We start from the raw sequence: 13061 nt of genomic DNA, 5'->3' as shown, positions 1-13061 counted from the left end.
CCTAGTAATTTCTAGGGCAGGGACATGCTCGGCACAGCTTTGTGGGCCGAAGGTCCTGAATTGTGCTGTAATTGTTCTATGTTCTACCCTATCTATGCCTCTCTTGATCTTATAAACTTCTATCAGGTCTTCCCTCAGCCTCCGGCATTCCAGAGAAAATAACCCACATTTGTCCAAATTCTCCTTATGCTCTAACCCAGGCAGCATCCTGGTAAAACTCTTCTGTATCCTTTCCAAAGCCTCCACATTCTTCCTGTAATGGAGTGACCAGAATTGCATAAAATTCTCCAAATGTGGTCTAACCAAAGTTTAGTGTAACTACAACATGACTTCCTGACTCTTAGCACCCTGACCAATGAAGGCAAGCGTGCCATACGCCTTCTATACCACCCTATCTACTTGCGTGAGCACTTTCAGTGAGCTATAGACTTGGACCCCAATATCCCTCTGTATATCATTGCTGTTCAGGGTCCTGCCATTCACTGTTTACTTTCCCCCAACATTAGATGCCCCAAAGTGTAACACCTCACATTTGTTTGGCTTAAACACCTGTGTAGTGTATTCAGGAAAAATGTTTCAATCAATATGTAGATGGCTCCACTACAGGAGGGGCAAAACTTAACCTTCTCTTGGGAAATAAGACAGGGTGAGTGATTGAAGTCTCAGTGGGGGAGCACTTTGGGACCAGTGATCATAATCCTATTAGTTTTAAAATAGTTATAGAAAAGGATAGGACTGATCCACAAGTTAAAAGCCCTAAATTGTGGCAAGGCCAATTTTGATGGTATTAGACAGGAACTTTCAAAGGTTGACTGGGAGAGGCCGTTTTCAGGTAAAGGGATGTCTGGCATGTGGGAGACTATTAAAATTGAGACAGGGAGAATTCAGAGCCAGCATGTTCCTGTCAGTGAAGGGAAAGACTGGCAGGAGTAGGGAGATTGAAGATCTGGTCAAGAAAAAGGAGCGAGAACACACACATTTGACTGATTTTTTTGAAGAGGTAACCAAGAGGATTGAGAGGACAGGGCAGTAGATGTTGTCAACATGGAGTTCAGCAAGGCCTTTGGTAAGGTCCTGCATGGTAGGTCTGGAGAGTTAGGTTGGTAATTGGTTTATTAATGTCACATGTACTGAGATACAGTAGAAGATTTTGTTTTGCATGTCATCCATACAAATCATTTCACATCAGTGCATTGAGGTAGTACAAGGAAAAAGCAATAACAGAACGCAGAATACAGTGTTACAGTTACAGAGAAAGTGCAGTACAGGTAGACAATAAGGCACAAGGCCGTGACGAGGTAGATTGTGAGGTCAAGAGTCCATCTTATCTTACTAGGGGTTCGTTCAATAGTCTTATAACAGCAGAATAGAAGCTGAACTTGAACCTGGTGGTACATGCTTTCAGGCTCTTGTATCTTCTGCCTGATGGGAGGGGAGAGAAGAGAGAATGTCTGGGGTGGGCGGGGTCTTTGACTATGTTGGCTGCTTTACTGAAGCAGTGAGAAGTGGAGACAGAGTTCATAGAAGGGAGGCTGGTTTTCATGATGTGCTGAGCTGTGTCCACAACCCTCTGCAGTTTCTTTCAGACTTGGGCAGGGCAGTTGCCACACCAAGCCGTGATGCAAGTGGATAGGATGTTTTCTATGGTACATCTATAAAAATTGGTGAGGATCACCAGGGACATGCTGAATTTCCTTAGCCTCCTGAGGAAGTGGAGATGCTGGTGCGCTTTCTTAACCATGGTGTCTATGTTGTTGGACCAGGACAAGCTAGTTTACACCTAGGAACTTGAAGCTCTCAACCATCTCAGCACCACTGATATTAATAGGAGCATGTGCACCACCCCACTTCCTGAAGTCAACGACCAGCTCTTGAGGGAAAGGTTGTTGTCATGACACCATGCCACTAGGCTATCTCCTTCCTGTACTCAGACTTGTCATTATTTGAGATTCAGCTCACTATGATGGTGTCATCTGCAAACTTGTAGATGGAGTTAAAGCAGAACCTGGCCACACAGTCATGAGTGTATAGGGAGTAGAGTAGGGGGCTGAGGATGCAGCCTTGTGGGGCACCAGTGTTGAGGATAATTGTGGCAGAGGTGTTGCTACCTATCCTTACTGATTGTGGTCTGTTGGTCAGGAAGTCAAAGATCAAGTTGCGAAGAGAGGTGTTGAGTCCCAGGTTGAGGAGTTTGGAGATAAATTTGCTTGGAATTATGGTACTGAAGGGGGAGATGTAGTCAATAAACAGTAGTCTGATGTTGGTGTCTGACATTATCCACGAGCTTCAGAGATGGGTATAGAACCAGGGATATCGCCGTCAGCCTGTTTTGGTAGTAAGCAAATTGCAGTGGGTCAAAGTTCCCTGGAATGCTGGAGTTAAGTGTCCCATGATCAGCCTCTCAAAGCATTTCATGATGGTGCCACCCGGTGGAAGTTATCAAGGCACATGGGATCCAGGGCAAGAAAGCCAATTAGATATAAAGTTGGCTTGTACTTCAGAGTACAGTCATGGACAGTTGTTTTCAGATAGCACACCACTGTGAACAGTGATGTGCTGTAGGGATTGGTGCTGGGTCTCCTGTTGTTCATCATCTGGATTAACAATTTGGATGGGAATGTAGTTGACATGGTCAGTAAATTTGTGGATTACACCAAAATTAATGATGTAGTGAAGAAGGTTAAGATTAACAACAGGATCTAAAACAACTGAGAAAGTGGGCCGAGGAATGGCAGATGAAATTTAATTCAGATAAATGTGATCTGTTGCATTTTTGTAAGACAAACCAGGGCAGAACTTGCACAGTAAATGGTAGGGCTCTGGGAGTGTTGTACAACAGAGAGACCTAGGGGTGTAAGTACATTGGAAGTGGCATCGCAGGTAGATAGGGTGGTGAAGAATGCATTTGTCATGCTTGCCTTCATCAGTCAGGATATTGAATATAGGAGTTGGAACATCATGTTACAGCTGTAGAATATGATGGTAAGGTACTGTGTACAGTTCTGGTTGTCCTGCTATAGAAAGGCCACATTTGGAGTACTGTGTGCAATTCTGCTATAGGAAGGATGTCATCAGGCTGGAAAGGGTGCAGAAAAGATTCACAAGGATGTTACTGGGATTGGGGGACTTGGGTTATTAGGAGAAACTGGATAGGCTGGGGCTTTTTTCCCTGAAATGTAGGAGGCTTGAGGGGTGACCTTATAGAGCTTCATGAAAGCATAAGGAACATAGTCATTTTCCCAGGGTAGGGGAGTCTAAAACTAGAGGACATAGATTTAAGGTGAGAGGTGAAAAATTTAAAGGTGATGTGAGGGGAATCTTTTTCACACAGAGTAGTGGGTATACAGAATGAGCTGCCAGGGAAAGTGGTAGAGATGGGTACATTTACAACTTTTAAAATACATATGAACTGTTACTTGGTTTAGAGTGATATGGGCCAAACGCAGGCAAGTGGAACTAACTCATGTAGGCACCTTGGTCAGCATGGGCGAGTTGGGCCGAAGGGGCTGTTTCTGTGCTGGAGACCCTGAATTTATGATGAGCAGGCAGCAAGGCTTCAACAGGTCTGAGGCTCACGGAGCAACGATGAGGGAGCAACACAGAGCAAAAGCACAGGAACTGAGGCTGGAGAAAAGGATCAGCCCTTGCACCAGCTGACATCCAGAAACAGGGCCGGGGGGGGGGGAGGGTCACACTGTGGGGGGGGGGCGGCACCGAGGGAGCGCCGCGCGGGGGGGGGGGCGGTACCGAGGGAGCGCCGCGCTGTGGGGGGGGCGGCACCGAGGGAGCGCCGCGCTGTGGGGGGGCGGTACCAGGGAGCGCCGCGCTGTGGGGGGGGCGGTACCGAGGGAGCGCCGCGCTGTGGGGGGGGGCGGCACCGAGGGAGCGCCGCGCTGTGGGGGGGGGGGGCGGTACCGAGGGAGCGCAGGCGGGGAAAATTTTCTGGCGATCCATGGGGACCGGAAGTGCTGATGTCTGGGGACAGAGTTAGATGCCGCACGCGGAAGCGGAAATGGATCGTGGTTGCGGCGGGAGGTGAGGTGTCGGTTGTCCGGGGGGACGGGGGAGGGGGAGAGGGGAGAGGGGGAGAGGGGAGAGGGGGGAGGGGGGGGGGGGAGAGGGGGGAGGGGGGGGAGGGAGAGGGGGGAGGGGGGGGGAGGGAGAGGGGAGAGGGGAGAGGGGAGGGGAGGGGAGGGAGGGAGGGGAGGGAGGGAGGGGAGGGAGGGGGGGGAGGGAGGGGAGGGAGGGGAGGGAGGGGGGGGAGGGAGAGGGGAGGAGAGGGGGGGGAGGGAGAGGGGAGAGGGGGGGGAGGGAGAGGGGAGGGGGGGAGGGGGGGGGAGGGAGGGAGAGGGGGGAGAGGGGAGGGAGGGAGAGGGGGGAGGGAGGGAGAGGGGGGAGAGGGGAGGGAGGGAGAGGGGAGGGGGGGAGGGGGGAGAGGGGGGGAGGGGGGAGAGGGAGGGAGGGGGGAGGGGGGGAGGGGGGAGGGGGGAGAGGGAGGGGGGAGGAGAGGGAGGGGAGGGGGGAGGGGGGAGAGAGGGGGGGGAGGGGAGAGGGAGGGGAGAGGGAGGGGAGGGGGAGAGGGGGGGGAGGGGAGAGGGAGGGGAGGGGGGAGGGGGGAGAGGGGGGGGAGGGGGGAGAGGGGGGGGAGGGGGGAGAGGAGAGGGGGGGAGAGGGAGGGGGGAGGGGGGAGAGGAGAGGGGGGGAGGGGGAGAGGAGAGGGGGGGAGAGGGAGGGGGGAGAGGAGAGGGGGGGGAGGGGGGAGAGGAGGGGGGGAGGAGGGAGGGAGGGGAGGAGGGGGGAGAGGGGGGGAGGGAGGGAGGGGAGGAGGGGTGAGAGGGGGGGAGGGAGGGAGGGGAGGAGGGGGGAGAGGGGGGGAGGGAGAGGGGAGAGGGGGGGAGGGAGGGGGGAGAGGGGGGGAGAGGAGGGGGGAGGGAGAGTGGGGGGTGGTGGATGGGGCGGGGGATTTGGGGGTGGTTTGGTGGGGTGAGGAGGGACGGGTGATGGATGGGGTGGGGGGGAGGGAGGGGGGAGGGAGGGGAGGGAGGGGGGGGAGGGAGGGGAGGGGGGGGGGAGGAGGGAGGGGAGGGAGGGGGGGGAGGAGGGGGAGGGAGGGGTGGGGGAGAGGGAGGGGGGGAGAGGGGGAGAGGAGGGGGGAGGGAGAGTGGGGGGTGGTGGATGGGGAGGGGGATTTGGGGGTGGTTTGGTGGGGTGAGGAGGGACGGGTGATGGATGGGGTGGGGGGTTAGGGCGAGGGGAGAGAGTGGTGGATAAGCTGGTGGGGTTAGGGTGCCAGGGTGAGGGGACCTTCGGTGGAGAGGAAGGTGGACTCCCGGGGGGGGGTTGCCCGGGTTAGGGTCCCTCCGGCTGAATGAGGAGTTTGGGTCTCCGGGTGAAGAGTGAGAGGAGGGAGCGATGGGTTGGAGGGGTTAGGATGACAGAGTGAGGGGATCTCAGGGAGAACCTACCCGATGGAACCCATGAGGTTTGTCACTGGCTGCTCCCTGGTGCCGCCCTAGACCCACATCGGACTCACTCAGAGCCTCATTTAGGGGTTTTACTGTGGGATCAGGGCCCTCAAAGTGCTAATGTTGTGGCTACAATCCACTCCATCAGAAGCTTCTGTCAGTTTGAAATGAAATAAAATTGTGGAAATGGTCAGCAGGTTAAGCTGTTTCTGTGGTGAAACAAACTGTCAACGTTTCAGGTTGAGAACATCCAGGTTTCTCTCTCTCTCTGCTGTGTTAGTCTGGCCTCATTTCACATTCCAGCTGTTGAGCCCCTCAATTCATGGGTGAAGCCAGCAGTGTGTTAGCATGTGTGGTGATTCCTGCCATTTACCCCCGCCTACTTCTGGAAGAACTGCAACATCCCAGCTTGAGACAGGACAAAAGGGAGCGTTTGCTTCAAATTCTGAAGGAGTTCAATTTTTTTTGTAAAGTTTCTTGGATTGTAGATGCTGCTTGACCTGCTGAGTTCCTCCAGCATTTTGTTTGTGGCTCCAGATTTCCAGCATCCTCAGTCTCTTGTGTCTCCTTTGTAAAGTTTCTGTTACTTTCTGCCCCCAGAATGTCCAGTGAAACAGAACCTGCTCCAGATTATGAGGAAATGTTTGCTCACCGGTTCACGATAGCTGATGCAGAGTATCAAGAAATGGTGAAGAGTGTGGCTGATCCTCCACCCATTGTAGAGGACTGGATGAGCCGGCCCAGTGGGAATCGCAGGTACCGACATGGTGTGCTGACTCTTGTCAAACTTTTCAAACCCCACTTCTACCCCACTGTGATAAGACTATTGAACGGTTCCCTTATACAATGAGATGGACTATGACCTCACGATCTACCTTGTTGTGACCTTGCACCTTATTGCACTGCACTTTCTCTGTAGCTGTGACACTACTCTGTACTATTACTGTTTTTACCTGTACTACATCAATGCACTTTGTACTAACTCAATGTAACTGCACTGTGTAATGAATTGACCCGTACAATTGGTTTGTAAGACAAGCTTTTCACTGTACCTTGGTACAAGTGACAATAATAAACCAATGCCAATACCAGCAAGTAGCATTGATAGGTTTGTATTATGGTACTCAGGCAGTGGCAAATTGTTGGGGAATTACAAAGGTTTCTGTCAGAGGAAGACACAGATTTAACGGAACTGAATACAAATGTCTAATACTATGTAAGTGCTATAACTGGTTGTTTCCTCAGGAGCGGTGGAGGCCGAGGGGAGACCTGATAGAAGTTTATAAAATTGTGAGGGGCATAGATAGAGTAGACAGCTGGTATCTTTTTCCCAGGGTTGAAATGTCTAAAACTAGAGGGCATGCATTTAAGGTGAGAGGGGTAAATTTCGAAGTTGTGTGGGGCAAGTTTTTTTACACAGAGTGGTGCGTGTCTGGAATGCGCTGCCAGGGGTGGTGTTGGAGACAGATACGATAGAGATGCTTAAGTGGCTCTTAGATAGGTACATGGATATGCAGAGAATGGAGGGATATGGACCATGTGTAGATAGAAAGGATTAGGTGTCATTAGCTTAATTAGTCCAGCACATCATCGTGGGCCAAGTTTGCCCCTGTGTACTGAACGCAGGTGTTCCACAAAGTGGTCACCCAATCTGTGTTTGGTTTCTCCAATGTACCAATGTCAAGGTAAGGTCTTTTCTTTTAAACCCAGTAGCAACTTGAGTGGTAGGATTGGCAGTTAACAGAGTAGCGTGCTCCTCCTGTGAAATGTGGGAGATTTCACGTGTGGGAGAAGTGAGTGTCTTTGACAACTCTGTCTGCAGGAGGTGTGTTCAGCTGCAGGTCGGTTGGAGCGGCAGTTGGACTCACTGAGGAGCATACAGGAGATGGAGTGTTAGAGACAGGAGTTTCAGGGAGGTGGACACACTACAGGTTCAGCCAAGAGGCAGTACAGGAATCCCCAAGGGGTGTTGGCAAACTGGATCCAAAATTGGTTTGGTGATGGGAGGCAGAGGGTAGTGGTCAAAGAATGTTTCTCTGACTGACAGAGTCTGTAACCAGTGATGTTCCTCAGGGATAAGTGCTGGGACCGTTGTTGTTTGTCATGTATAGAAATGTAGTTGGACTGACTACTGAGGTTGTTGACATCACAACAATTAGCGAATAGATAGTTTAGAAGGTTGTGAAAGAATATAGGGGGACGTAGATCAGTTGGAAAGTTGTAGAATGATGGCAGATGGAATTTAATCCAGACCAGTGTCAGGTAATGCATTTTGAAATGTTGAAAGCTAACTGGATGGTAGCGAGGGCGGCACGGTAACGTAGCAGTTACTGCGATGCTATTACAGCGCCAGCGATTGGGGTTCAATTCTGTAAGGAGTTTGTATGTTCTCCCTGTGTCTGCATGGGTTTACTCCGGGTGCTCCAGTTTCCTCTCACATTCCAAAGATGTATGAGTAGGTTAACATGGGTTTAAAGTGGGTGGGGCAGACTTATTGTGCTGGAAGGGCCTGTTATTGTGCTGTATAAATAAAGGACGTATAGAGTAAATGACAGAGACCTTGGGAGTTTTGATATACAGAGAAACCTTGGGGTGCAAGTCCATAGCTTCCTGAAAGTGGCGACCCAGGTGAATAGGGTAGTGAAGAAAGCATTTGGTATGTTTGCCTTCAAAGGGTGAGGCACTGTACAAGAGTTGGGATATCATATTTGCAGCTGTATAAAACCTTGCACTTGGAGTACTTTGTACAGTTCTGGTCATGCTGCAGGAAATATAGGGTAGCAATAGAGAGAGTGCAGAAGAGATTCATCAGGATGTTGCTAGAATTGAAGGGTGTAGTTATGAGGAGAGATTGGATAGGTGGGGTTCATTCTCACTGCAGTGTAGGAAGCTGCGTGGTGACCTTATAGAAGTTTGTAAGTGAGGAGCATAGATAAGGCACATAGTGAGAGTCTTTTCCCTAGAGTGAGGGAGTCTAACACCAGAGAGCATAGATTTAAGGTGAGAGGGGAGAAACTTAAAGGAGATCTGAGGGGCAAGTTTTTCACACAAAGGATGGTGGGTATATGGAATGAGCTGCCAGAGGAGGTGGTAGAGGCAGATACAATTATGATGTTTAAAATGCATTTGGAAAGTTACTTGGATAGGAAAGTAGTAGAGGGATGTGCTTGATGAGGCAAAAGGGATTAGTGTAGATGGGCATCACAGTTGACATAGATGAGTTGGGCCAAAGGGCCTGTTTCTGTGCTGTATAACTGTGTGCCCACATTGTGAACGTAGAATGCAGTACACATGATTGGAAGAAGTGCAAGTAAATCACTGCTTCACCGGGAAGGACAGTGTGGGTCGCTGGCTGATGGGAAGGGAAGAGGTAAAAGGACAGGAGTTGGATCACATGCAATTGCAAAGGAAAGTCTGCAATTTACCTGTCCAGGTGAATGAAGTCAGATTCAGAGTCTGAGATTTCTTTGTCTTAATTTTTAGGTCACAAGACTATAGACCCTATCGAGGGCGCAGTGACAATCGCAAGTGGTCAAATAATCAACCGTGGCAAGGCAGAGATTGCAACTACAATCGATCTGTGTCTTATGAATCGTACAGCCAAGGCACCAATTCACACTGGAAGTCGAACCACCATCCTTACTGACTCTGAAACATGACTGAATCAATCAACTGTGTGAAATGCCATTATAATTAACAGCAGATGGGAAATAGATTGTAACAGCCAAATTTTACAAAAGCCCATTTCAGCATTATTGCCATTTGCGGATTGGTAGTTTGGGGAAAGTTAATAGTTTGTGTGTGGAAGCTTTGGGCAGTTCCTGGCACTGTGTAGTAAAACTTGCATGTGGTCAAAGTGTGGTGTTCAATTGTGTAAAACATTGAATGCTTTTATTGGGCTGATACTGATTCCAGGATGGGTCACCCCCTCTCCCCATCACTGAACATTGATCATAGAACAGGCCTCCCCCACCTCCTCCCCTGCAGCCAATATTTGTTCGTGTCCAGCATGAGGGCAAGTACTGCTGCAGGTTGTTTGGTAACGGAGCTTGGTCCTTCCTCTCCTTGGCTGCTTAATGGTGCAGCTGAACTGGATTTAGAATATATTCAGTGGTAATCTCCACATCACTGTGTTATTCCACATCGATTCAGCTCAATCCATACCAAGACTCTCAGCTCCCTGTGAACTGCTGACAGCCAGAGATCCAGTTATACAATGAAAGAGAAAATGAGGCAGAGTGTTAAATGACAAGAAGTGAGTCCCACAGAGAAGGTATAGTGGAGCCTTATGCAATCTCGCATTCCTGATGTAATGTGATTCAATTACCAAGGATTATGGCTGACCAACAACTAATTTCCTTACTTGCATAAAGAGATATTTAATTACTTTTAACAATGTTTCTTCCTGTTGTAGGTGGTTGTCGTTTTTGTTTAGATTACAGTTAATTTTAGCACTGACTGTGTGCAAGATTTTGCAATGCTGAGCTGTGCACCTGGCTGGTGGTTTTGATGACCAAAAGTACGCCAGTTGAGTGCAAGTACACAGCCGCTAATGGTCGCGATATCTCAATGGTATTCGCAACAAGGACAGAGGAAGCTTTTCGCTTCCTACCTGAATGTTGGCAGTTTGACGTGGAGTGAGTATCTGTCATTGTCAGTGAGGGCAATAATCTATCAGGTCTCTACCAGATCAGGTTAACTTAGCACCATTCTCCTTTGCCTTTGTCTCACCTTATGTTTGGAAGCTCTCCCAGCAACAGGTATTTGAAGAAGATAGGGTAAATTGAAAAACGTGTTCAATTTGTTAAGTGTCTTTCAAAGTTGTCTGTATGTTAGGATTATGTTTTTCTTCCATGAGTTTAATGTCACTTCACAATGGGATCCAGTGATCCAGCCAATACCAAGGAAACCATGAGGTCGGTTAACCTTTAAAACTAATGTTATTAACTCAAATTTCCATTTCTGAACTTTGAACTTCACTCACAACATTCCTGGTGATCTAAGAGACTTCCTTGCTGTTTTCTGTTTTACCCCTAGAAATTGAGTTCTGAGATCATCAGGTTCATTGAGTTCTGAGATCATCATAAAGTAACAAACTGCTGGAGGAACTCAGTGGGTCCAACATCATCTGTGGAGGGGAAAGAATTGTAAACATTTTGGGTCGAGGTCCTGATGCAGGGTCTTGACCTGAAACGCTGACCATTCCTCCTCCCACCCCCTACAGATGCTGCTTGACCCACTGAGTTCCTCCAGCAGTTTGTTCTTTGCTCCATTGCTCCAGATTCCAGCATCTGCAGTCTCTTGGATCACCAGGAATGTTGTGAGTGAAGTTCAAAGGCTGCATTGTCAATGGAACTTTGAGCTAATAAGTTTATTTTTAAAAGTTAACTGACCTCGTGCTTGCTTTAGTATTGGCGGGATCACCGGACTGTCCCATTGTGAGGCGACATTGAACTTTATTTTGTACTGCCCCATATTAAAGATAGGGTTTGGATAACTTCAACTGCCTTCCCTCCCCAACTCCCCATTGCTGATTCCTGATTAACCCCATCGACAAGCACAGTGGAGACCAACTTACAACAACCCACACTCAGCCCGTCCAGAGGCAAATGGTTAGTATCATACCAACTGGGACATGGATACTCATAGACTTAGCGCGGACCCTGGAAGACTAGTTTACACTGAATATGGTTTATATCTTATTTTTGTACACTTGTGTCTTTCAAATATGATCAAAGAACAAATAAAAAGGAGCATTCCTTAAAGTATGTTTAATGCCTGATACTAGCTGATATATTCATAACCTAGCTACAGAATTTAGAATTATCACTGGTTAATAATAAAACAAGCTTCAGAATAATGAGTGTAAATTGGTGAATATTGACCAGAGGAAAGCAATTCAGGCTTGGGGCTGGAGAATAGTGTGTGAGGAATTCCTCAATTAAAGAGAATAGGCACTGAAGATGTTCTGTACAATGCACTTAACAGACATTGAAGAACTCTTGATTTGTGGTTACTGTGATAATTCTGAGAACTGCAGCCAAATTACTTGCAATAAACAATCAGATAATTTGTTCTGATTCCTTTGGTTAAGGTAGAGCAGGACGAAAAGACGAAATGTTGGGATCCTTAACATCAACCTAAATAAGAAGGTGTCACCAATTTTTAACATTTTATTCTAAAGACATAGTTTTTGACAATGCAGCACCATCTTTGCTATTGTGTTAAATTGTAGATCACATTATCTTGTCATGGTTGGACTTTGAACTAGTTTATGATGAGATTGCTAACAGGTGAGTGAAATTTAACAGAAAATATAGAACATAGAACAGTACAGCAGAATACAGGCCCTTTGGCCCACAATGTTGTGCTGACCTTTAAACCTCACCTAACACTATCTAACCCCTTCCTCCCACATATCCCTCTATTTTAAATTCCTCCATATGCTTATCTAGTAATATCTTGAATTTGATCAATGTACCTGCCTCCACCACTGTTCCAGGCAGTGCATTCCATTCCTCAACCACTCTCTGGGTAAAAAACCTTCCTCTGATATCTCCCTTGAACTTCCCATCCATTACTTTACAGCCATGCCCTCTTGTATTGAGAATCGGTGCCCTGGGAAAGAGGCGCTGGCTGTCCACTCTATCTATTCCCCTCAATATTTTGTACACCTCCATCATGTCTCCTCTCATCCTCCTTCTCTCCAAAGAGTAAACTAGCTCCCTTAGTCTCTCCTCATAATGTATGCTCTCTAAACCAGGCAGCATCCCAGTAAATCCCTTTCCAACACTTCCACATCCTTCCTATAATGAGGTGACCAGAACGGGAAGCTTTGCTTTTCATCCTCCCATGGGAGCAGGTTTGTTTCATATAGGGAAATGCCTTTGATTTAACACGGATATTTAGTCAATAATGGACCCTTTTCATGTTGTGGCAGCCAATGTCCTTAGTACAGGTAATCCATTCACAATATTGAAAGGAATCCAACTGTACCTCTGCAAATTCTTGATAGTGGAAGATGACCAATCTTCCTCAGCTGCACTTCTTTGATTCTCTTAATGTCATAGAATACAGAATAGTACAACACAGTAACAGGCCCTTCAGCCCATGATGTGCCGACTATGATGCCAATTTAAACACATTTGCCTGCATGTGGTGCTTATCCCCTTGTCCCCTGCCTGTTCATGTAAATGCCTCTCAAATGTCATTGTTGTGCTTCCACCACCTCCCCTGGCAGTATGTTCCAGGCACCTGCCACTCTGTGTAAGCAAAAAACACTTCCCTCACATATCTCCTCTCCCCCCCCCCTCTCTCTCTCTCGCTCTCGCTCTCTCCCACCACACACACCTTAAAACTGTGCCCTCAATAATTGACATTTCCACCCTGGGAAAAAGACTGACTACTCACCCTATCTATGCCTCCCTTAATCGAATCAATGCTTTTCATCCTTAAGCTGCTGAATGGCAGAATGTCTCCAGCTCCACAGAGATATTTACAGTATTGTCCAAAAAATCATTCTTCCCACCAAAGTGAATAATTTCACTTTTCTCCTTCTATGCTCTGCAAGAGCTGTAAAGTGTGTCAGCTCCTTCC

General features: G+C 48.1%; 1 protein-coding gene across 1 annotated transcript; it reads left to right on the top strand.

The window, feature by feature from the left end:
• Positions 1-3932: 3932 nt before the first annotated feature.
• LOC127583823 (RNA guanine-N7 methyltransferase activating subunit-like) lies at positions 3933-11318 on the top strand. The gene is made up of 3 exons (XM_052040189.1): positions 3933-4035; positions 6066-6221; positions 8949-11318. Exons 1-3 carry the CDS (start codon positions 3992-3994, stop codon positions 9109-9111), a joined length of 363 nt encoding a protein of 120 aa, XP_051896149.1. The 5' UTR covers positions 3933-3991; the 3' UTR covers positions 9112-11318.
• The last annotated feature ends 1743 nt before the right edge of the window (positions 11319-13061 follow it).

The sequence above is a fragment of the Pristis pectinata genome, chromosome 28, assembly GCF_009764475.1.
Source record: "Pristis pectinata isolate sPriPec2 chromosome 28, sPriPec2.1.pri, whole genome shotgun sequence".
Lineage (NCBI taxonomy): Eukaryota > Metazoa > Chordata > Chondrichthyes > Rhinopristiformes > Pristidae > Pristis > Pristis pectinata.
This window is presented reverse-complemented; position numbering and strand designations above follow the sequence as displayed.

Coding starts and splice junctions, on each gene's coding strand:
- LOC127583823 (XM_052040189.1), top strand. CDS start 3,992: ATGCCGCACGCGGAAGCGGAAATGGATCGTGGTTGCGGCGGGAG. Junction 4,036..6,065: donor GATCGTGGTTGCGGCGGGAG/GTGAGGTGTCGG, acceptor TTCTGCCCCCAG/AATGTCCAGTGAAACAGAAC. Junction 6,222..8,948: donor CGGCCCAGTGGGAATCGCAG/GTACCGACATGG, acceptor CTTAATTTTTAG/GTCACAAGACTATAGACCCT.